Here is a 25,275-nt window from a genome sequence, read left to right on the forward strand (position 1 = left end):
CTTTTTAAAAAAAAATTAATACAATTGTTAGCAAGCCATTGCTTTTAACCTTAAAAAAAAAAAACCTATCTTCCTATGCGTGCTTTTGAAAAAAAATTAAAAAAAGAAAAGAAGTTGCTCAATAAAAAAATGTTTAAAAGGAATTTTCTAAAGTATAGAATGAAGCGACAAGTTGAACCCATAGGTCGGAATGCATGTCTTCAATTTTAACTTTTTTCATTATTTTTTCGACAGTCAACACACAAGTTCAATATAACTTGTAAATGCAAATGTACAAATAGAGTTGTTAAATCTTTCAAATTAGAAGAGTAGTATTAAAAATGCATCAATGGTTTTCTGTTTCAATCATGCTACGCAATCTTATTTTCGTTTTTATAACAGTCTATCCAAACTGCTCAACATGATCTGACTATTAAAATCTGTTTGGAGACAAAATTTGATATTTATTGAATTTTTTTACTATTAATTTATATTGGTGCAAAATCACTGTTTTCATATGATTCTGGACCATCAAAAATAGTGATTTTGTACCTATCTTAAAAAATAGTAAACAAAATTAAAAAATATAAAATTTGATCCCAAGCACAATTAGGTATGACGATCATGTTGAGTCGAATTGATTATTCGAACTTTAAAAATGAAGATAAGAATGTAGAACATCATTGAAGCATAAAACCAATGTTACATTTTAACCTTGCTCAAATTAAAAATATTATTGTTAAAATTCTTAAAAATTAGGATAGGCAAAAAGTTCAGAGAGAGCTGTGTGAAGAATGTGTAAATACAAGCGGGGCAGATATTAATTATACGATAATTATCAGAGATATAGAGCTGTGAAGCACAACAAACAGATTGTGAATTTGTTCCGCCACTCAAGATGAAATTTTTTTTAGAAACCATAAAAAAAAAGATTTTATCAAACTAACTTGATTGCTTTGGTTTTTATAAAAACCATAAAAATTGAGATGCCATTTCGGTCCGAGCCATTTTCACAGATTTCGAAAAAAATGAGATTGAAAAATTGTGAAAATACCTCGGTCCGAGCCATTATGGTTTTTATAAAAAAAAATAATAATCATGTTGATTTCATAATTTTTTTTTTAATTATGGTTTATAAAAAAAATTGCTCAAGATGCGTCTAGCACAATAAAACTTTGAACAACAAATGGATACTTTTTGCCGGATACTGTCTCATAAAAAATCAAACAAGAATTTTTATACCTGGAATATTATAATAATTAACTAGAGAAACTACTTAAAGCTTGCATGTAAAACACAGCAAGCTCTTTACAACTTGAGCCACTTCATAACAATAGTTTCTAATGTACCACACAAAATGTTACCAGATTCTAATCAGCATAACAAAATAATAATAAAAACCATAAAAAGCTCCAGACATATATAACTTCAACGCTGGCTATGCATTATTAGATCGATGCATGATTTTTCTTCAGGAAAACATCCGTAAGGACAGTCTTTGTTTCAAGAGAAGCCATCACAAGCTTTAATCCCTAATTTCCATGGACAAGGCCAAAATTCATTATGATTTATAAAAAAGATACAAAGAAATATATATAGAGATATATAATCTGCATATAACTAATTTTACCTCTTGAAAGCCAATACTGACGGTTTTCTCCTGGAGAGATCCCAAATCTTTGATCTGAAACTTGTTCAGAAGAGTGATACTCGATATAGTTGACATGGGGACCACTGTAAGGTCATCCATCACAGAGAAAGTCACCACTCCCTTTACATACACTTTTCCACCATTACCAACTTCTACCACACTGCTGGCATCAGACTTTGCATCCACAAATGTTACCTCCGTATTCAATCCTGTGTCACAATAGGGACAAAGTGTCCCTTTCACCTCACTGACATAAGCGCAACGGTAGATTGTACCGGAACAAAGGTAGAGCCTCCTATCTTTTGTAAGGAGCTTGGTAACGGCACCAAGGGGGAGAGCTAAGAGACTGAAAATGAAATCTACCACATCTTTGCTCGCTTCGCCGAACAACACCTTGTCAGATTTTTTATCAATCAGAAGCTTTAGCGTCAATTCGTTACCGGCGTTCTCCATCTCTTCTCCTTGTATTTTGAGTATGGTTAATTTGTAGCAAGGACTTTGCATATAAGATGTATATTTATATATTATTAAGGAGGTACTAATTAATGCTTACTGTGGAATTTAATGAGTAGAGAAATGATGAACAATTGTTCTTGTTATTTTTTTTCTTCTGATTTTTACATGGCCTGTACATGGGTATATATAGCCTAAATTACATGAGTATCTCTACTAGCTGTTTGGCTACTTCCTAATTTACATTGGCAGGATATATTTCCTAATTACATCCTAGCTAATTATTGCCTGATTACATAAATCCAGGTAGGTGCTAATTATAGCTTGACAACTATCAATTTGAGGCTACTTGATTTGTTGCCTAAGTTAGTCATGTGATGAATAATATTCTGAGGCATGATATTATTTTTTCTCAACACTCCCTCTCAAGTTGGACTCGAATAAATTGATTGAGCCCAACTTGCTAAGTATATTTTCGAATGTTGGTTTGTCGAATGTTGGTTTGTCGAGTTTCAATTTCCCCTAATTAATTGCACTTTGTCTCGAACGAAATGGCAATCAGCTTCTATATCTTCGTTCTTTCATGAAAGACGGGATTGGATGTAATATGCCGCGCATGCTGCTTGATTGTCACAGTACATCTGCATAGTTCCTTTGCACTCTATCTTCATGTCGTGAAGTGTTTGATCTAAGTAAGCTCGCTTGCTGTGGATGCTATGGCTCGATATTCTGCCTCTGCGCTTGATCGTGCCACAACATTCTGCTTTTTGCTTTTCCATGTCACTAGATTTTCACCTACAAAAGTACAAAATCCTGTGGTTGATTTTCTATCATAGCTTCCAGCCCAATCTGCATCAGAATATCCAACCACATTGTTAATACCGTTTTTCTTCATCCAGATTCCTTGACCTGGAGTACCTTTGAGAAATCTCAATATTCTATCAATGGCACTCAAGTGACTAGTACGTGGAGCATGCATAAATTACCTTACAAGACTAACTGCAAATGCAATATCAGGTCTAGTAACCGTAAGGTAAATTAATTTTCTTACCAACCTCTGATACTGTCCTATGTCAAGCAGTGGTTCACCATCTACTGGTCCAAGTATAATATTGGTTTCCATTGGGGTACCGGCTGATTTTGCTCTTAACTTACCAATTTTTTTTAACAAGTCAATGACATATTTTCTTTGAGATAAAAATAATTCTTTACTTGAGTGAGCTATTTTTATTCCAATAAAACAAGAGAGTGTTCCAAGATCCTTGATATCAAACTCATTTTTCAAGGATTGCTTAACTCTTTTAATTTCTTCATTATCATTTCCAGTGATAATAATGTCATCTACATAGACAAGGATAATTGTGATAGAGTTTTCATAATGTTTGATAAATATGGAATAATCAGCTATGCTTTTAACAAAATTGTTTTTAGAAGAAAAAAACTTAGCTTGGCATACCTGCTCCGTTTTCACACCTACAAGAATGACATATCTAGAAAGACAAAATTGTCCAAACAAGATAAATAGTAGGGATAATTTCATATATACCACTAAAAAATACTGAAATTACATATTTATCATCCAAATTTCTATAATTACGTATTTACCATTTAAAAATCTAATAACTCACATATTTACTCAATATCTCCATTCCATTATTAAGCACGTTGGGTTGTCCGATCCGCCAACAGCTACTATTGAAAGATGAAACTTCGAATTTAATCTCAGCCCTCCAATTACATAATTTGTCTTCTTTTGATTAAATGCATATGTTTTATGTATAGAAGTCTAAATTTAGTTAAAAAACATACTCACCACATGTGCTGCCACACGATACGTTACAATTAAAATTGAACAGACTCTGAAATTTAGCAATATATTTCTCTGTTTCTTTATTTCTTTGTTTTCATATTTCTTTTCTTCAATTGAGCGGACTCTACATTCCATTTTCTTATTTCTTTGTTTCCTTCTTCGTTTCTATACGAATTACAATGGAAATCAATTTTTTTTATTTTCTTATTTCTTTTTCTTTGTTTCTATAAATATTGTTGTGGGCAATTTAGAATATATTTTCAATATATAATATATCAATGTGCGTGTGTGTGTGTGTGTGTGTGTGTGTGTGTGTGTGTCTATATATATATATATTCTAAATTGGAAACAAAGAAGAAGAATATAAATTGAAAACAAAGAAGAATATAAATTGGAACGTGTGTGTATATATATTTCTCTTATAATGTATATGTGTATATATATTCTATATATGCACACGATAACACTTTTATTTATGTTTTTTAATATCATATTATATGTCGATATTGAATTGTTGTACGATATTTGATATTAGATTCGCATCAAGCTATTATTTGATATCATTAGTACTTAAAAATAAAAAATCATTATATCATCAAATTATTATCAGAGATCACAATTGAAGTTAATTAAAAATACAGAATCATATAAATTCTCTATTAACATATCTCTTAATTTTTGGAAAAATTTTATTTTCATTGATATATTTTTTTATAAAAATATTTTTTTTTCTTATATTATGTCTCCATTGCAACGCACGGGCACGATACTAAGTAACTTTAGTATATATCAAATATATCTAAAACTCAGATTAATTATATTTAATATTCTTAAAAGAGATGGGCTACAGTGAGTTGCGAAGTAAAATGTGTTTCTATTTCACGCAATATCTTCATTTTCAAAGTTCAAAACATCGATCCGAACCGTTAGATGTGATCTTCATATTGAAATATGCTTGGAAACTAAATTTTACATTTTTTGGAATTTTTTTTACTATTTATTAAGCCACTTTGAAAATCTGAAAATCCGGGTGAACAGTAAAAATTGTAAAAATTTCTGGACCACCAGATCGGTAATTTTCAAAGTGGCTTAATAAATAGTAAAAAAATTCCAAAAAATATAAAATTTGGTCTCCAAGCACATTTTAATATGGAGAACAAGATGAACGGTTCGGATCGACGTTTTGAACTTTAAAATTGCAAAATATGAGTGTGAAGTAAAATAGTCGTTTTACTTCGCAACTCACCGTAGCTCATCTCTTCTTAAAATAATAATTAATCAAGGATTAACTTAGTTTCATCTCTTTCTCTCCTTACACCCTTTGAGTTCCCATTAGGTAAAGACCCATATTTTTAACTAACATAGTAACAATACACATATTCTCAAACTAATTTGATAATTTGTTGCGATATTAGCATCAACTTCAATACGAGTTGTTTTCTTGGAAAAAGTGGAGTGGTTACTTTGTTTTAAGGCGATCAAGTTGGAGGCGGAATACTAATCTCCGAGTCTGTTATCATTCTCTCCGAGTTTCAGCATGAAGGAGAAAGTTACGTAAAAAAAAACCGAAAAAACAATATGTGTGCCGAAGAGAAATTGGTAGAGAAGGAGAAGAGACTAAATAACTTATTAATTTTATTTTATTTTATATAATATTAAACTTAATTAATCTCATTTTTTGATTAATTGAGTAAATATGTGAGTTATTAGATTTTTAGATGGTAAATATGTAATTATAGAAATTTAGATGATAAATACAAAATTTCACAGTTTTTGAAGGAATAAAATAATTAAGAGAGTTGATAAGTATAACTTGTTTTCTTAAATTGAAATAAATCAATAGGAAAATTTAAAAAAGAGAAATTTACCTCTTAAAAATTACGTTATTTTTTTCTGAAATTCATAGATCATATTTACCCTTCTAAATTTGAAAAACTTGCAAATTTATCCACTTTATTTTATTTTCTATTAAAAATCATTTGAAAACTATGTTCTCATTGTCCTCTTACGCATAAGAAACTAGTAAAAATAGTTAGATGAACTCTTCAAGTATCAACATAAAACATGAACTCTTGTAGTGTGAGTTAATAAAGACCCATAAGTATATGTTGTATGACAGTTGATCGAAACCATTCAAATTGAAGAATACCACATTCATTTCGTTATAGTGAAGTTTGATGAAATTTTATGTTCATTTACCTATCTATCAAGCCGACGGAATATACAAACATCATAGGGCTACAAACAATTCGCATTGGATCGAAGCTTCCCCATATCAAAACTTCATTTTTTTTTGTTGGCTACATTCAATGTTTTCTCTTGATCATTTAAAAACTAATTTGAAATTATTTCATATTTCAATTGCAAATTGACCGTTGATTGATCATACAAAAATGAACGGTCCATAATTATTGGCTCAATTTTAAGGAGCAAATACTGATGAAATAATATAAAATTGATAATTACAAACATTATCTGATCAAAGGGTATGTATAAATGTCGAATTTTTTTTTTTAGGAATGTATTCATATTATTTGTTGTACAATAACCACTAATTTCATCATCTGTCTCATATCTTGTTGATATGAGACGTCTGATAGGTGGTGAAAGATCATGATTACCAATGGATATCTCCATTTCAAAGACTGTGGGTAGGAGGTCCATTTCGCTAAGGTGACATAATATTTCTAGTTAGATCCGCTCCAGATGAGATCATCTGAATCCTTTAATAATAGTGCTAATTCTGATCATACAGTTACCTTAGGTGATATAAAATTTTGAAAATGGTAATAGTCTGTTAGGTAGAAAACTGTAGTACTTTGTAATTTACTTGTTTCTAAATGAAATGGACCTGTAGCTTTATTTCTCCAAAAAAATAAAAAGTATATCGGTATCCTGATAGAATTGAGATTACGGTATTTTGTAATACGCAAATCAGTATGGATCTATATCTTTATTTTTAAACTCTGCTATCCTGATACTCTTGGACAGTGATCGTACCCATGTCTAATACATATTCGACATTGACACGCCTCCAATACGACCACGATACGTGTCAGATACACTAGCTGGCGTATCAAGCGAGCTGGTGTGTCCCTACCATGTTAGTACGGTCTTCGATACCGCGTTGAAACGTGCCGATACGGCCCAAAACGTCCGATACGGTCCGAACACAGCCTGTAGGTTATGGGCCTTACAAAATTTATTCGCCTTATCAGTTATCAGGTCATTTAATTTCCGAAGGTCGGCCCATAAATGTAGAAACGGCCTGTAGATTTTGGGCCTTACAAAAGAAAATAGAGATGTCCATTTAAAAAAGGGAGAATGGATAATGGATCCCATTTTGGAGCCTGGTCCAGACTGTTCGTAGAAAGCATTTGTTAAGCTTTCCAAGCGATTTTTCTTTTTCTTTTCGTTCCCCCATTTCCATCGAACGCGAGCTTCTCCATTTCCACAAAAATCAACAGAATTGCATAGAAATGATTAGCATTCTCGCTCAGGTTTCCTCTTGATCTAAGCTTGTTTTCGATTATCGCGTCTATTTATTTCAATTGCTTAGAAACCAAAAATAAAATAAAGCTGTAACTATTCCTTAATGCCATTGTTTGATTCAGGAGCGAATCCTTGGGGCCTCTTTAGGTGCTGTTTTTACGGGAGTCATAGTGTTTTATCAGCGAAGGGGAATCCATAGATCTCTCCATGAGTGTGATTCTACTAGCTTCGAGGTTTGATTTCAAGTCAAAGCTGTTTTTGTTTGGTTTATAGTGTAAATTGATCGTCTGGTTAGTCTTTTATTTTGGTTTTAATCGATCTCAATTGAGAAAAGTAATTTGAGTAAATATCTCAGAAATGTTTGATTATGATTGGATTTGTGATAAAAAAAAAAAAATTTAGGAATTATGTTGTTATATAGAAAGTTTCAGTATGTTACAGCTTGAGTAGTCATTTACTGGCGGTACTGGTAAATCGGAAATATGAACTATTCAAATCCTTCTATGAAATTTGGACATACTGATGGGATGAGCAATTGGTGCAAAATAAATCAGAAAGCATGCAGTAAGCACTTCTTTAGCCATTGAAGTTATTGGAAATGACCAAATCATAAGATATTGCACGACTTTAATGAAGTTTTGGTTAACTGAATAGTAGAGCAAAATTACTCTGTCACTTGCCTGAACAGTAGTTGGCTCAAAACTTAATAAGGGTAAAAAAATCATGACTTCATTAGGCTTTGTATTGATGCCAGCACCAAGTTTTGGTTGATAGCACATCAGTGATTTGTGACTCTGTGCATAACTGAAGGTCAATTTTATCCGAGTCTGCAAAAAATTGAATATAAGTTGTAGGGAAATTTGAGTTATTGTTCCTCATAATTTGCCCAAAAAAACATATTTGTTCCTGAATTTTCATTTCAACCAAATTGGTCCTTCAGACTTGTAGAAACACAAGTAATCCTTTTCTTGAGGCTCACTTCCCCAACTATCTCTCTCTTTCTTTGCTTCCGTTTTCTCCCTTACTTTTTTGTTCAAGCCTGTATCTATTTCTGTCCGCCATCTTTCGTGTTGACTCATTGCCTTCTCAGATTAGTCATGTAAACATCACTTTTCCCAGATCCTTGGCATTGGGGGCTTGGAGAGGGGATCTGATGACGTGATATAGCGAGAAAATCGGATTGAGATGTAATGTGGTTTCAGCAAGCACACATGGCGATGTAACACGGGACCTGATGAGGCTGAGACCTTCCGTCCTTTTTTTTTCTTTTTTTCTTTTTTTTTTTTGGAGGGGGGCCCCAGCAGCTTGGAAAGTTGACGTGGTGCAAGCCCTATGGATAACACAACACGGGTTAGGCTAGGTGTTGGTAGATGAGACAAGGTGACATTGGAAAGAGGGGCAGACACTGTGAGGTGTTAGGGAGGGGGGCGGGAAGGGTAAATCCTTTCACAGTAGTGCGGATGCAGTAAACCATCAAAAAACATATAGAGGAAGAATGGAACAATAAACAATAGAGAGGAGGGTCCCTATGTTATATTGACCTGGGACATAATGCAACTCCAATTTAACACACCTAACCTGTAAAGGAACAGAAGATCCAAAAGTTCACTTACGAAGTTTGAGGGCCAATTGAATCCAAACAACAATTCATGAACCAATCTGGCACCTTTGGTGTTGTCCAGAGACCAAAACCAATATTCCAGTGATGATTATGTATGGCTCTGGAAATTATAGATAGTATGCATATCTCTACAAGCAGAGGACATATCACATATACCATTGGAAGATGGAAGATGCCTACACTGTCTTCCCTTCATTAGTGCAAATTTCTGTTTAAAGGAGGATGAAGCATGAATGTACATATGTTATTCTGGTAACAATTATTAACTTATTGCCTAGCATTCTCCCCTCCCAAAGGTCCTTCAGTGTGGTGCTGATCAGTGCAGGTGCATCTCTGCTGTTTTGTGGGTCCCTGCCCCCACAATGCCCAAATAAGAAAAACAGAAAAGCTGGGGGTAGTTATCACACTAGTTATAGTAAAATTATGAGTCTTATGTCATGCTTTCATGTTAGAGTATAGCATGTTACATTTCTCATTTTGCAGGGAATATCCGATACTTTGGTGTTTGAAAAGACACCCATTAAATCATTCTTGATAATGAAATCATAGAATAAGCTTTAGAGATTTTTGTTTTCTTGTGTTTGTTTACAGTTTTCTTCATTATGCAATTATTTTCTTCAAGGCAAGCTTATGGCAGTAAAACTAATTAAAACTTTTCTATCCTCTTCAGCCTATACAGCTTCTTCCTCGAAATGCATCATCAGATCTAGCTCATGCATGGAACGAAACTGTGGACTTGACACTTGGCCAGCTTGTTAAGTTTCTCAGCTCCAGGGGGTGGTAATTTGACAAAAGAATAAATAAGCTAAATTATTTTTTTAAAACTGGTAAAAAAGGTTGATTAATTTAGCTTTTTGTGGGGGTTCTGCATTTTTGATATGCCAATATGGTCATTAAACAAAACTTCTTTTATATCTGTTTGTAATGTTTGAGGGCAATAAACTGTCATGTTATTAACATCTCTTACCAGTTTTACAATTGGTTCTGATATTGCTGCAGTCTTCTATATTGTGACTTACTGTGTATGCTTGGAGTAGAACTAGGGTGCTCTTAAGCTCACCAAAGTGTTTGGTGAGCTTGACTCTAAAACCAATCAAATCAATTTCTAATGGCGAATCCGAACCGTTGAAACCCGCCTACCTTACGTGTGATGTGTCTACATGTGAAATTTTTAAACATTCGAATTAATTTAGTATAAAGTCAAGCGGTCAAAAAACGTTCAAAAAATGAATGCACTAAAATTAATTTATTAACCTTCTAATTTTGACCAATTGACTTTATACTAAACTAATTCGAATGTTTAAAAATTTCACATGTAGACGCATCACACGTAAAGTAGGCGGGTTCTAACGGTTCGGATTCGTCATTTGAAATTGATTTGATGGGTTTTAGAGTCAAGCTCACCAAACACTTTGGTGAGCTTAAGAGCACCCTAGTTCTACTCGTATGCTTGAGTTATTTGACTTGTTGCTGTTGATGTTGTGATCTCTGTCCATCATGCACAAAACTTTTACCGGGAATTTAGGACAAAGCTTTTCTCTAAAGTGTTATGAGAAAATTGATCAAGAGTAAACATTTCCTCCAACTACATGCAGTTTAAGGAACTAGAAAATTAAGATTGAGATTCTGGGTTGGATGAATAAATTTCATGCAATTTCTTTCTATAAGAAGGGCTAATATTAAATAATTTGATAGCATGTCCTTCAATTCATAGTGACAAGATTGAAGATTCACAAATAATTTGGATTTGAGTGGTTGTCAAATCAATCTGCTTATTATTGGGTTTTCCGAACTTTTCTTTTTTGCTCTCTTGGAACTAATATCTCCGATCCAGACTTAATGTATAATTCCAAATTATTTTGAAATTATATCCGAATTATTTTCAAATCACGAACTTTTGATCCTGCCGAACCTTTTCCGAATCATTAAGTTGTTACTATGCTTCAATCTGTACTCAAAATTATAATGGCATTGCAATTGTAATATTTGTGAGTTATTAACAAAAAGGAAGAAGCTTGAAATAATGCTGTCAATCTTTTTAAACATAGATTAAAACTTGGAATTTAATTTGAGGGTTAGGTAAGTTTAAAAAACACTTAAACAAAGGAAGTTTAATTTAGGTCCAGAAATGTAACCTTTAGTACGCCGATAGCCCGGTCCATCTGGACCAAACAACCAAGAAAGAAAAATAAAAAAGAAAAACGACCTAGGATAGTCGTGGTACAAGCTCAGGCGGCGGCGTGTGTGAATTCGGATCCCCTACAGTACCTCAAACTTTGAGTTTAGATCCAGACCGTTTGCTTAGAAATCCGCACGAATATTAAAGGGATCAGTATATTCTAAATTGGGCCTAGTAAGGCCCAAATTGGTCCGGATATAGGGTCGTCCAGCGTCTATTTATTTCCCTGTCGTCTGGATTTAGGGTTTTGAAGGTATTGCTTGTACGCAGCCGCGCCGAGAAAAGACTCAGATCCTACCAACGCCACAATGGTACCTTCTTCTGTTCTCTTTTTTGATGTCTTCCTTTTATTTTTCAGATCTTCATACTAAGATATTCAATCGAATGTAAGCCTGTGTGATCGAGATTCTGATTTTAGATGCTTCAGAACCTATGCCAAAGTTGAAAACTCGATTGTTTAAAGCATTTTTAACTCGAGAAGTTGTGTTGTTTGCTAATCTTATTTCATTTTAGTTCCCTTACGACATGTTAGATAGATTTCATTCATCTTTGCAGATTTTACACTTGATTTGAGGTGTCTCATACTTTGCCTTAATTGTGCGCATCAAGGCATGGATTGGCCAAAAAACTTTTCATATTTTACCATTTTGTACAATCATATCTTTTTTTCTCAATTTATTTCTCTGTTTTACCATTCATGGCTTATTGAACTTAATTGACACATTGAGTAAATTACAACCGCCTAATTCATAACCTTAGTACACAGTTTCTCTCTGTTGGCGGTTTTTAACAACAATACATGTCATAGTTACACAATGGTTCCTAAAGGTTTATGAATTTTGTTATTGATTGAAGGTGAACGTGCCTAAGACAAAGAAGACATACTGTCGCAACAAGGCGTGTGGCAAGCACACCTTACACAAGGTCACGCAGTATAAAAAAGGAAAGGACAGTCTGTCAGCACAGGGAAAGCGCCGTTATGACCGCAAACAATCCGGCTATGGTGGTCAGACCAAGCCTGTCTTCCACAAGAAGGTACCTGTCTTTATTTTATTTATATACTGCATAAACTACTTCATTCATTCTGGTTATCTTGCTGTCCCTGAATAAGTTTACCTAGGGTTAGTATTGGCTCTGGCTCACAAGAAATTGTCTAGCATATAAGATGTTATTGGGTCGGTTTGTCGGGGTATTTGGATCATTATAAATGGCTGCTGTCATTTTAAAGCAAATGTGAAAAGATCTTTTAATGTTTCTTCTTTCTAGCTGGTAAAAGAAGGAACACATTAATAATTCTATCTCTGCTCCTTTGAATTTGTGAACTTTTGGCCGTAATAGCTTTAATCACTAGGACAAAGTACTTTACTGTGTTACCAGCATGCAAAACTTATCTTACATGTTATGCAAGGAGTCAAGATTTAGAATCCTTGGTTCTATAATGCAAGTTTTCTTTTAGTAGATTTAACTTATCCTCATTTTAGGCTAAAACCACAAAGAAGATTGTGCTGAAGCTGCAGTGCCAGAGCTGCAAGCACTTCTCCCAGAAAGCTATCAAGGTATCTTTTCAGTTTTTTTTTGTTCAATTTTTTAGGTTCCCTTATTTTTAGTGGTGCTTAATTTTCAAAATATTGTTATGTTCTGTATTGCAGAGATGCAAACATTTTGAGATTGGTGGAGACAAGAAGGGCAAGGGCACTTCTCTCTTCTAAGTTTGCTCTGTCTGTTGCATCATTTACCCCTTTTAGAGGGTATTATCTTTATTTTCTTAGTGCTTTCTCTTTCAGTCTGTCAGAGAATATATGCTACTGCCTGTTTTTGACAAATTAGCTGAGTTATTTTTTATTTTGCCCCCTCTTTTTACAGTCATGAATGTGTGGTTTTCTGTATTAATTGGGACATGATGTAGTGTTGCTTATATGAAGTATGTTGTGTTAGTAGCATGAATATTGACATGGGTACCAGACACGACCAGACAATACATGGCATGAAATCTTTTGAAAAATAAGGACACGGCATGGTTCTGGGCACGTCTTTATTTTAATACAAAAATGCATTTCAATTAGAGGAGAATATAAATTGGGTGGTACAAATATCCTAAAAAAATAGGTTCTTGGTCTTTTTTGGTTTAGCCATATGACCCAGTAGTTGGTAGCTCTAAATTTGGTAGGACACAACAAATAATGTGTACAATAGGATGTTATGTATGATATAATCACAAATATATGTAGTCAATGGGTAACTCTTACACGGCCAATCACATTGTCTAGATCTAGTGCTAAAGGTTGTGTTCTAGAAAGAGGGTACGGGTTTGATTTCCTCAAGCTATTTTTGCAGTAATTTCCAATATTTGGACTTTTCAGTATGCGTTTTTTCCCTCTTGTCATTTGCTAGGCTTCCGGGTCTTCAGCTCAATACTGGTCTGGCCAACCAACAAAATAACTGTTTTATTTGTTTTTTCCTTTAATAAATTAGTTAATTTGTAATATGCTGGGGTTAGTGATGACCTTTTCAAGGTATTTTCAAGTATTGATCTACCTCACAGAAACTTAGCACTGTTGGAAACTTAACTGCAATAATTGTAGATTCATGTTTTAATCGAATGTTATCATATTGTGATTTGGTAGATTGAAATAATGGTAGATTCATGTTATAAAGTATATTAACAATTGAATGTTGATTTCTTGAATTCCAATAGCTATTGCAATGTACACTAAACCAAACATTGTAATCTTAAATCTCTCAAAATGCTGAATGCAATAGCCATTCAAAACTAAACATGATGACAATATGTTTTCCTGAATAGTATTCATGGATATTACATTCTCTTCAAATTCTGATATGCAATAGATGTTTTTTCTTGGTTCCTTTAGCAATTTTAATGTTGTTTCCTCATAGGATGAAATATTTTTATACCGGTCCAATGATGAATTTGTTTCATGAATTCAATCAAGGCCAAGTGTAGTCCTTTTCTCTGTAACTGTTAATACTTAATTGGATTGCTTCGTATCATATCAATCCATTCAATATTTCAGGTTGTGGAAAATTATTATGATCTTTCTATTTAGAAGATTGTTCAATAAATTTGAGAATTAATTTTTTTTTTAATTAGGTAATTCTAACGTATATGTCACTTTTTTATGATACGTTTTGAAAATTATATTCAAATTTTAAAAACAAAATTATGAGTGAGGCTATGGTACAATGTATAGTTCAAATTTGGTATGTACCATCGATCAATATCTTTATTTTTAATGTTTAAATTATTAATTTGGACTGTTCAACATGATCTCCATATGAAAATTTATCTGCAAACTAAATTTTATGTTCTTTAAGATTTTTTTTATAATTTATTAGATAGGTAGAAGATCACTACTTTGCAATTTTCTTACGTTTTTAGATAACTACATTTTCATATGGGGATCAATTGAATGGTTCAGATCGATTATTTGAACTTTGAAAACAAACATGATCCATAGTACATACCAATCCGAGCTATGCATAGTACATAGCCTCACTGTAAAATTATAATTGTGTTATTGATCATTTAGATAGGACGTGAATTAAATTAAAATGTGATTAAAATTTAAATGTTAAAAAAATTGTTGTACAAAGCTAAATGATTTCTCAATTGATCAATTTGATAGCCGCATTTTTTACAAATGTCTATGATTATTTTTTTTATATTTTGAATAGTGGTTTTAAAGATAACAGTTAGATGTAACAAGATTTGCGAATAGTTCGAATTTGGGTGGTTACGGAATCAATCCTATGTTATTCGGCTTTCCAACTTTTCCTGAATTATTTGTGAATTTTATAAATTTGTCTTGAATTTTACGCTTATTCATGATTTTTTTTTTGCTCTCTTAGGACTAAGGTCTTTGTTCCGGACTCAATGTATAATTATGAATTATTTCTGAATCACAAATTTTTAACCTCATCAAACTTTTCCTAAAGCATCAAGTTGTTACTATGATGTCCTTTACAATTTTCCTTCATAGTGAAGTGACTTTCCATTTATGTGCTGATCTTATTTGCTATGAATTGTAATTTACCTCAATCAATTTTTTTGAGGCATGGAGATCAAGTAACTTCAGAAGTTGTAACAATATTTTTTCCCTTTAACTCGGAAAGCATAATTAGATGATTAATTATATTTTATAAGATATTGAACATAATTCATTTTAATTTTTGATTAATTAGAAAAAATGTGAGTTATTAGAATTTCAGAGTAAAATATGTAATTTTATAGTTTATTTTTTTACGGATATACGTTAATTTCCTCCCAAGTTACAAGTGCATTTCGGGAAATATGTAATTTTATATTTTATTCCGTATAAGTGAAATTTCTCCCAAGTTATACGGTCAAAGTGTTAATATGCGTCATGGTGGATGTCATTTTTGTGATTGACAGATCAAAATACTTGCGATTTTCCTGACGACTTTGTAGTTTCTGTAAATCTTTTTAAAAAAGACAAGTCAAATACTTAAAATGTTAGAAAAATAATATTAGTTCAGTCGCTAAGTACCTTACTCGTGAGGAAATTTTAATTTGGTGCCTATGAAAATTAAAAGTAGCACTTAATTTGTGAGACCGGCTTCTCTATGAAGTGTTGCTATTAGATATCTATGCATGTACGGTACGTTTTGATGAAACAAGGAATAAAACAAGAATAGAGTTAATCTCAAATTTGAGAATAATAACTAATCTAACTTTTGGTTGGGTTAGTCAAATAGTGAGCTAATTCATATAAGACAAACAATGAATAGTGGATTAGTGCTATTCTCTGATTGGTGCTATTCTTGCTCCATCCAAATGCAGAATTGGGAGACCCTGAAATGAATCTGCATCTCTAGCTCCAAAATATTTATTTCTAGCATAAAAAAACCAAATCATTTCGGTTTTGGAAATTTTTTTAAAAACATTCAGACTACAGAGGCATTCTGCAGCCCCAATAAATAAGATCCGCACATGGTATTTAATCAATGACACATCAGAATTTCAGCACATAAATACATAAGGCTCCCTGTTTAATTGTCTGCTGGTCTTCCTTGCTATCAATTGGAATTTATGTCGACTAAATTTCTTGGAAGGTGACTTTATAAATATCATCAGCAAGTGGATTTTTCTTTTCAGTGTACGTGCTTACATTTCAAGTAATGTTATAATCAAGTAGGTTCCCTGCTTGTCCTTTACAAAAGTGACAGCACCAAAACCTAACAGAAAATAATGGAAAATTAAAAGAAAAAAAGAACTTGATTGAGTCAACTTAATTAAGAAATAAACTAGAATTATAAGAAATAAATCAAAGTATTTAAAGCAATTAATTAAGAAATAAACTGGGACGGTCCATACCAAATTCATAATATATAAAAATTCGGTCGGTAAGGTTATTTCGATTTTGATACTAAATAAATTCGAAAAATTATAAATTTTGCATACAAACACACAACTAATGAATGGTTTGGATTCCCCATTTGAAGTCGATTCAATAGACTTTGGAATTGTTGTTATATAGGCTGAAATGACATTAATGTTATACTAGTCAGATCCATTAATAACATGTTAGATAAGGTTATTGTCCAAACATTTTCCCTATATAATTAGCATGAAATTGATTGAGGTCAAAAAGTATATAATTAATGGAAGCGTCTAATTGTCCACAGCCTTTTGTCCACCATTTGTCCACAGCTTTGACTTGCGCGAATACTGTAAAATTACTTCTACATGCTGTATAATTATACAATATATCACATAAAGTATATCAGTTAATCACAAAACATCCAGTAACTATTTGAAGTGGTCCCATGATAGTTAGAAAAAGATTGCAACTTGCACAACAGGACAAAATAAATGTACTTTCAAACTGTACTTTCGGAAATTACAGTTATAGGAAGTTATTGGCAGTTAGAGTTAGTTATTAGCGTCCGCACTGGGTTGAATCTTGTATACTGTAAAATTGAATCTTGTATATTGTAAAATTGAATCTTGTATAATGTAAAATTGAATCTTGTATACAGTAAAATTTTCAATTGAATCTTGTATACTGTAAAATTGAATCTTGTATACTGTAAAATTGAATCTTGTATACAGTAAAATTTTCAATTGAATCTTGTATACTGCAAAATTGAATCAGCAGAACTGTAAAATTGAATCTTGTATACAGTAGAATTTTCAATTGAATTTTGTTCGGATGAGTAAGAAGCCTCTCTATCTTCTCTTTCTTCCATATTTTTACAAGATGAATACTGTAAAATTAACAAATCAATACTCCATATCGCCTTTCTATCATCTCTTTCCTCCAGATTTCCACAAGATGAATACTGTAAAATGACAAGATGAATACTGTAAAATTAACGGGGCAATACTATAAAATTAACAGATCAATACTCCATATCGCCTCTCTATCATCTCTTTCTTCCAGATTTTCACAAGATGAATACTGTAAAATGACAAGATGAATACTGTAAAAATTAACAAGGCAATACTGTAAAATTAACAAATCAATACTCCATATCACCTCTCTATCATCTATTTTCCTCTAGATTTTCACAAGATGAATACTGTAAAATGACAAGATGAATACTGTAAAACTAACGGGGCAATACAATAAAATTAAAGGATCTAATCAAATACATATTCCCTCAATTTAAATTAAATCATCACCAACCTGCTGGATGATTTGACACGAGAGATCTCGTTTGCATCTCTCTCACCATACGAAATTGTACATCTGATTGTAGCAACGCACGAGAGATCTCGTTCAAGTGTTCATTCAACACCTTCTCATCGATCACCGTCGCGTTGCTCATCTGTCATATTAGAGGACAGAGAGAGGAGAGATGAGAGGCGAGAGGTGAGATCCGATCATCTCTTTCTTATCCACTCTCGTTGCCGTTGCGGCCGTCGGTAGAGAGATCAGAGATAGGAGAGATCAGAGGCGAGAGGACAGAAAGAGGATAGATGAGAGGTGAGAGAGAGGAGAGATGAGAGGAGAGATGAGAGGTGAGAGAGAGAGGTGACAGAGAGAGGAGATGAGAGGCGAGAGGACAGAGAGATGAGAGGTGACAGAGAGAGGAGAGATGAGAGCAGAGATGAGAGGTGAGAGAGAGGAGAGATCTGAAGAATAGATCGAAAATTAAAAAGGAAACTTCTTATAAAGGAAGGTCGGAGGAATCGGATAAAATTCGTTAGAAGTAGACTAATTCGTTAGTTGTGGACAAACCGTGGACAAAAGCCTGTGGACAATAACCTTTTCTCATAATTAATATATCTCTATCAATAGCTGTTGTCATGTTTCCTAATAATAAACTTTTGTTAGTTTCCTGGAAGGAAGAAATGTCAGAATAGGCCCCAGCTGTGTAGTCCTTTTCTAATTTGGAAATTTCCTGGAAGAACCACCAAAAAATAAATAAGAAATCTTTACTGTACTGCAATTTTCCATTCATCTCTTATAATTCTTCTTCATTTCTTGATCTATATATAAATCAGCTAAATTCAGTTCTTATATCAGTTTGGTTTTCACTGATACACCCGATGATACAAAGCTGGTTTCCAGGCAAACTTCACCAAATCTCAGCAAAAGCGCAAAACCAGTATGAAGCGGCCCTACTCGTTTATACAGGACTCATACGATTCCATGGAGCAGGTAATTTTAGACAACTTTTAAAGATGCGGGAGCGATGAAGGATCGAACCGACATCATTTTATGGGCATTGTCTCTTTTGTTTTAAGTGTTGCACGAACAACTACAGTTGTTTAGTAGAGTTCGTATCGACTATTAAGTTGTGAACAACTACAAGAATAGATAATATACCTTTCACATCCAAGGTAAAGAATGGTAATTAGTGGTGGCAAAATCCGACCGACACAAAGGACCAATTTCACATTCGATCTGATCCATGCATATATTCTTCAAATTGATGTCAATTATTTTGATGATTATTTGAATTGTTCAAATCAAATGTCAATTAATTTTAAAGACTAAGTTGTTCAAATCAGTGCACAATTTAAGCCTTAAAAACCTAGTTTAGTAAAATTTGCACTTGGAGAAAATGGAGTCTGAAGAAGAAGGAAATGCAGATTAGTTAAATTAGCACACCTATTTAATTACCTTGCTTCTTTTTGTTCATTCCATAAACTCAATGAAATTTTCTGACAAAAATCAGGACCACACTAGAAACATTTGCTTGCATTAAGGCCAGCCTGAGAACTGATCCATTTTTTTATGGAATCGATTTCATCTCCAGCATATATATATATATCATTACATTTGCAGATATGATATTTCCATCATTTTATTGTCAAAATTTATCAATTAACAAACAATTTGTAAATATATATGACAAACATTTTTCAGAAAATATAAGAGAGCTTTCTGATCTTATTGCTAAAGTCGAAACTTTCAAAATTTTGCATATACATGCATCACTCATGAAGTACATGGATTTCAACGGTTTGAATTCGGTGTTTGAAGTCGATCTGATATACTTTTGGAGTTATGTTCACCAAACTCTCTTGGTGAGCACATCACACTCTAGCTTTGCTCAGATATATAATAATATTAATATATATCGAGATTACTAAATCATGGTTCTGAATTCTGATGTTGAACATGCTATATATATTCCATCTATTCATTTCATTTGTTACTAAATTGGGATCGATCGATCCTGGCAGGTCACTGCAGAACTTGCGAAAGCGGGACTTGAATCGTCGAATTTAATTATAGGTGTTGATTTCACTAAAAGCAATGAATGGACTGGTACAATTTTGTTTATCTGTGAACGATTTTACATTTCTTGGTTTCTATTATGTTGTAAATACGATTAACAGACGAGAAGTTGTTCTCACTTCTCAACAGGGAAAAATTCGTTTAACGGATTAAGTTTGCATCATATCGGCGATTCTGCTAATCCGTATGAAAAAGCAATTACAATTATTGGAGAAACCATGTCTAACTTTGATGATGATAATTTGATCCCCTGTTTTGGATTTGGAGATGGTAGGCTGTTAATTTCTTTAATGTATATACTTCTGAAAAGAAAAAAAACATCTCCAAGCCTTCATTTTATTTTATGAACTTATTAGTTTCTTTATTATTCTTTTTCTTATAGCATCAACACATGACAGGGATGTATTTAGCTTTTATCATGATCAAAGACCTTGTAATGGAACCGCTGAGGTGCTAAAGCGATACCGGGAACTCATACCGCACATACGATTAGCTGGTACTGTCAAAAAATAAAAAAATATTGATTGATTATCTCTCTCTCTCTCTCTATCTATCTATCTATCTATCTATCTATATATATATAGATAGATACGCTAATGTGTTTTCGGTAGCATGTGGACCGAAATACACATGGTTCAAATTTGAAATTTCAAAATTCAAAAAGTCGATCTGAACCGTTCATCTTGTTCTCCATATTAATATGTGCTTGGAGACCAAATTTTATATTTTTTTGAATATTTTTACTATTTATTAAGCCACTTTGAAAATTGCTGATCCAACGGTGGCTTAACAAAATAGTAAAACCGTTGGATCAACGATTTTCAAAGTGGCTTAATAAATAGTAAAAAAATTCAGAAAAATATAAAATTTTGTCTCCAAGCACATATTAATATGGAGAACAAGATGAACGGTTCAGATCGACTTTTTGGATTTTGAAATTTCAAATTTGAATCATGTGTATTTCGGTCCACATGCTACCAAAAGCACATTAGCCTATATATATATATATATATATATCTCTCTATATATATCTTATACTAATTATTTTTTGTGCTGTTTAATTCTACAGGTCCTACTTCCTTTGCTCCAATAATTGAAATGGCAATGACAGTTGTTGAAAGTAGTGGTGGCCAGTACCATGTTCTCCTTATAATTGCAGATGGTCAGGTATATCTATCTACATTAGTACATCTCAAATAACCGAATTTTTTATTTATTTATAGCATAAAAAAAAAAAACCCAAAACATCCATGTTTGATTAGAATTCAACAAATATCTAGATCGCAGAGACGATCTGCGGACTTAAATACAGAGGTCCGCAGAGGCAATCTACGGCTCCAATATTTTTTTTACAGAAAATTATTAGTAAAAAAAAAAAAAACATTGATTTGGCTTTCTCTGCACCGAAAGAATTAAAACCAATTTGTTTTTGGCTTTCTGCGGCACAAATGCCGATTTGTTTTGGCTTTTAGTTATTAAATTTTCTAAAAAAATAAAAAAATAATAAAATGGTTGGGCCATAGATTGGCTTTGCGGACTTCAGTCTGAGGCCGCGGAATGGTTGTGCGTATCTCTTTATTTGGGTCTGCAGAGCTAATATGCGGCATGAGTTAATCTCGAATTTTGGCCAAACATGAGTGTTTTTTTTTTTTTTTTATGTGTTACAAATAAAAATTTCGGCTCAAATAATGCTATTATACATGTAATGATATGTAAAAGTGCTCCAAGCTAGTAGATAATTCATTAACATGTATATGTTGCCAACTGAATTTTAAATAAAATTCTGCTATAATAAAGTAATAATTAAGCATATATAATATTAATTAACTAAAACATGTTCTAATTTATATCATCTGACAATTTTGTATAGATTACTAGGAGCGTAGGCACTGCAGATGGACAACTAAGTCCACAGGAACGCTTGACTACTGATGCTATTGTCAAAGCCAGGTACAATTAATTAATTAATTTAATTAGCCACTTAATTTCATATCTACAATTAAATTTTAAATTTTACAAGCTACATATATACTTTTAATTTGTGCAGTGAATTCCCTTTGTCCATTGTTCTAGTTGGAGTAGGAGATGGTCCTTGGGATATGATGAGAGAATTCGACGATAATATTCCCGCAAGATCATTCGACAACTTTCAAGTAAGTTAATTTAATAATTAATATATATTAAGCAAATATATTGTCGTTCAAAACATGCATATTTAAATTAAAAAAAATTATCACATGAATTGTTTCTTGCAGTTTGTGAACTTCACAGAGATAATGTCTAAACGCATTTCTCAACCGAAAAAAGAGGCTGAATTTGCTCTTGCGGCTTTAATGGAAATTCCTTCGCAGTATAAAGCAATAATAGGACTTCAAATTTTAGGGTACGTATGTACGCACATAGCATCTATAAATAATTAAATATGGTAAATTAAATTTTTATTAACTTTGTGAAAATATATGTGTAAAAAAACAGTCGTCAAACCGGGAGATGTCCAAGTAGAGTTCCCCTTCCTCCGCCTACAGATATTGTAAATTACAGTGCAACTCTTCCCAATAGCACTATATCAAAAAAACAAAAACAGGATACAAGTCAACAAAACACAGGTAGCAGCAGTAGCAGTACATCTCCTACACCTGCAGGTTCTGATTCTGGTTCTAAAGATCAGGTATACTCTCACTCGTTGCACCGAAATGTTCATTTAATTCTAATTAGTTTCTCAAAATTGTTCTTATAAGATTTCATTAATTTAATCTTATTTAATTTGTTAATTATTATTCAACAACAGCATGTATGTCCTGTCTGCCTTGTAAATCCAAAGGATATGGCTTTTGGATGTGGTCACCAGGTACTTATGTTTTCCTTTTATGTTATCAAATTTATCTACTGTTATAATTTCATATCAGATCAACATTCAATATTTTGGCTTAGGATTCGAATATGAGTGAGGCTACGGTACTATGCATAGCGCACATAGATCCGTACTATGGATCTATATTTTAATTTTTAAAGTTCAAACAATTGACCTGAACCGTTCAACGTGATCTTTACATGAACATATATTTTCAGGCTAAATTTTACATTTTTTTATTTTATTTTTTATTTTTTTTAGATAAGTAGAAAATCACTCGATCTAAAGATTCAAAACCATTCAAGAGTAGTGATTTTCTACCTATTTAAAAGAATAGTACAAAATTTATACAAAATATAAAATTGGCTGTTTAAACTTTGAAAACAGAGATATTGATCCGTATTACATACTAATCTGCGCCTATGCATAGTACCTTACCCTCTCTTTGAATATCTAGATATATATAATTTCACTGTTTTTTGCAACTGAGCAATATTTTATTTGTTGATCTATATTTTTGCATTGAAAGTAATTTTCTCTAATTTTATGTTTTTTTTTTCTTAATTAGACATGCTGTAATTGTGGCAACAACTTGGAAAAATGTCCTATTTGTCGTAGTGCAGTTAAAATAAGAGTCAAGTTGTATTAAATTCTAGATGTTTCTAGCATAGAAAGTCACAAGTTAATGGATATAAATCTGATGTAATTCCAAAGGATCACAGGATCCTGTTATTCCTATCCCAACTGTTCAAAGTTTTTTCATGCACAAATTTTCAAAAAAAAGTTTTTCATGCTCGAATCTTGACAAGATTTAACGGCTGAAATCGAAATAACAAGATCCTGTTATCCCTTTGGAATAACAGCAGATTTATTTCCTAAATTAATGGCTTTCCATGCATATATTTACTTGTGCATGTCATATGCAGTACAATTATATATGCAATGTTAGACATTGGAAGGAATATTCATTTCAAATGTTAGATGTTTCTTTACTGGGTGTGCTCATATTATTTTATTTTATTCTTCGAAACTTGTAAGATTTGATCGATTAATATTCAATACTGTGTATTGAGATTTGTATAATTTATTTAAATATTGTTTTAGCCTTGATGAGTTCAATCCATATTAATGTTCCTTTTTTGTTTCACAGTGAAACACTTCAGCATCTCAACCGCTGTTCCTGGAAATATGCACATAAAACCTTTTAGGTTTACATGCCTCACAGAGAGGACCTTGGGAGATGAAAAATAACCAATTGACCCCTAAAGAACTCTTTTATTAGCTATTGGCCCTCAGAAACTTACGTATAAGCTCCTGAGAAAGTTTTACAATTCCAAAAATACCCTTCTGACTAGGGGTGGCAACGGATCGAACCGAACCAAACTTATTCTAGGTTTGAGTTTGGTTTGAATTAATTTCGAATTGAACCTGGTTTGATTCGTTTCGAACCGAACCCATTTCAAATCAAATTAATTGCGAACTACACATTTTCGAATCCAACCCGAATCGAATCACGAACTAAATTATTTTTTAGCAGCCCTAGTTATACCGGTAGTTTATACATTAATTTTTTCTCGCAGGACAAAATTCACATGGCTTCCTTTTACCGGTATGAACTATGGAATGAGTGTTTTTAAGTTGAAAAATTGTTCATGAAAAAATACATCAGAGATGGCTTTCCTAGTATGAACTATGAGAGACAACCGAAGAGAGAGGAGAGATGATGATAGAGAGAGGAGTGGCAGCCGAAAAGACAGCCAGTCGCCGAGAGCGTCAGCTAGATTTTAGAGCTAGAGGGAGAGTGAGTTAGGGAGAGGTGGAGAGAGAACTAGGTTATTGAAATTTGAGAGCGATGGAGTGTCGGCTAAGTTAAATTATGACTCTCTATCTTAGATTTTAATTTCATAAGGTAAATAGATGACCGATATTATTATGAGATTCGAACCATAAAGTAACCGAACCCATTTCGATCGAACCAGGCTAGGTTTGAGTTTAGTTTGAATTAATTTCGAACCGAACCTGGTTTGGTTCGTTTCAATTTGAACCCATTTCGAATCGAATTAAACTCGAATCAAACCCGAATCGAATCACGAACTACAATTTTTTTTGCCAACCCTACTTCTGACCTTAAGAATAATTTTAATAAATCATATAAAACGGAGAAAATCCCAATAAATTCTCAGTTAATTCCAATACATCTATATAAACATTATGAACTCCACAAAAAAGTTCAAATAAACCCAAATAAATTCCAAAAAAAAAAATCATGGAACCTCAAATAGAAACTCAATTAAAACTTAGGGAACTCCTAGAAATCAATCAAACCAAAACCAAATTCAAAGGGAGCCAGATTCCTTTAAACCAAATCCAAATTCAATCATTATGGTGGAATGATATAGCCGTGTAAATGATATATGAAGTTAATATATTGTGAAGTTGCAAATGAATATAAATAATTTGTTTATTTAAGCCTCATTTGAGATGTATATTTTCGATCCCTAAATATT

The 25,275-nt window shown here is 32.7% G+C and overlaps 5 protein-coding genes across 7 annotated transcripts in view; 3 read left to right on the top strand and 2 right to left on the bottom strand.

Moving 5' to 3' along the window:
• LOC144561398 (WPP domain associated protein) overlaps positions 1-9,790 on the bottom strand; it is a 29,244-nt gene extending 19,454 nt beyond the window's left edge. The window contains exon 1 of the mRNA XM_078310364.1: positions 9,650-9,790. The gene's annotated coding sequence lies outside the window, so the exon portion shown is untranslated. The remainder of the gene's footprint in view (positions 1-9,649) is intronic.
• LOC144561400 (uncharacterized) lies at positions 1,428-2,083 on the bottom strand. The gene is made up of 2 exons (XM_078310365.1): positions 1,610-2,083; positions 1,428-1,511 (listed from the first exon to the last, which is right to left on the bottom strand). Exons 1-2 carry the CDS (start codon positions 2,081-2,083, stop codon positions 1,428-1,430), a joined length of 558 nt encoding a protein of 185 aa, XP_078166491.1.
• Positions 7,248-10,012, top strand: LOC144562066 (zinc finger, C3HC4 type family protein). The gene is made up of 3 exons (XM_078311198.1): positions 7,248-7,393; positions 7,508-7,618; positions 9,677-10,012. The coding sequence occupies exons 1-3, from the start codon at positions 7,373-7,375 to the stop codon at positions 9,788-9,790; spliced, it is 246 nt and encodes an 81-aa protein (XP_078167324.1). The 5' UTR covers positions 7,248-7,372; the 3' UTR covers positions 9,791-10,012.
• A 1,323-nt stretch (positions 10,013-11,335) lies between these two features.
• The window catches only part of LOC144562064 (large ribosomal subunit protein eL42z/eL42y), a 78,648-nt gene continuing 64,708 nt past the window's right edge, over positions 11,336-25,275 (top strand). Inside the window, exons 1-4 of one of the 2 annotated variants that reach the window (XM_078311197.1) lie at positions 11,336-11,496; positions 12,041-12,220; positions 12,667-12,741; positions 12,835-12,893. In XM_078311197.1, coding sequence (XP_078167323.1) covers positions 11,494-11,496; positions 12,041-12,220; positions 12,667-12,741; positions 12,835-12,893 — 317 coding nt within the window. In that variant the 5' untranslated portion in view covers positions 11,336-11,493. Of the gene's footprint in view, positions 11,497-12,040; positions 12,221-12,666; positions 12,742-12,834; positions 13,120-25,275 lie in introns of those variants that run through there. The other variant, XM_078311196.1, reaches the window with a different exon arrangement.
• On the top strand, positions 18,587-24,506 carry LOC144562432 (E3 ubiquitin-protein ligase RGLG2-like). Of its 2 annotated transcripts, none has more exons than XM_078311656.1 (11): positions 18,587-18,831; positions 19,863-19,947; positions 20,047-20,187; positions 20,300-20,413; positions 20,987-21,084; positions 21,788-21,867; positions 21,965-22,070; positions 22,173-22,300; positions 22,393-22,585; positions 22,706-22,765; positions 23,919-24,506. In XM_078311656.1, the coding sequence occupies exons 1-11, from the start codon at positions 18,781-18,783 to the stop codon at positions 23,919-23,921; spliced, it is 1,059 nt and encodes a 352-aa protein (XP_078167782.1). In that variant the 5' UTR covers positions 18,587-18,780; the 3' UTR covers positions 23,922-24,506. The 2 variants fall into 2 exon arrangements, with proteins under 2 accessions (XP_078167782.1, XP_078167781.1); XM_078311655.1 differs by lacking the exon at positions 23,919-24,506 and adding an exon at positions 23,337-23,874.

This window comes from Carex rostrata, chromosome 11, assembly GCF_964058835.1.
Source record: "Carex rostrata chromosome 11, lpCarRost1.2, whole genome shotgun sequence".
Classification (NCBI taxonomy): Eukaryota; Viridiplantae; Streptophyta; class Magnoliopsida; order Poales; family Cyperaceae; genus Carex; species Carex rostrata.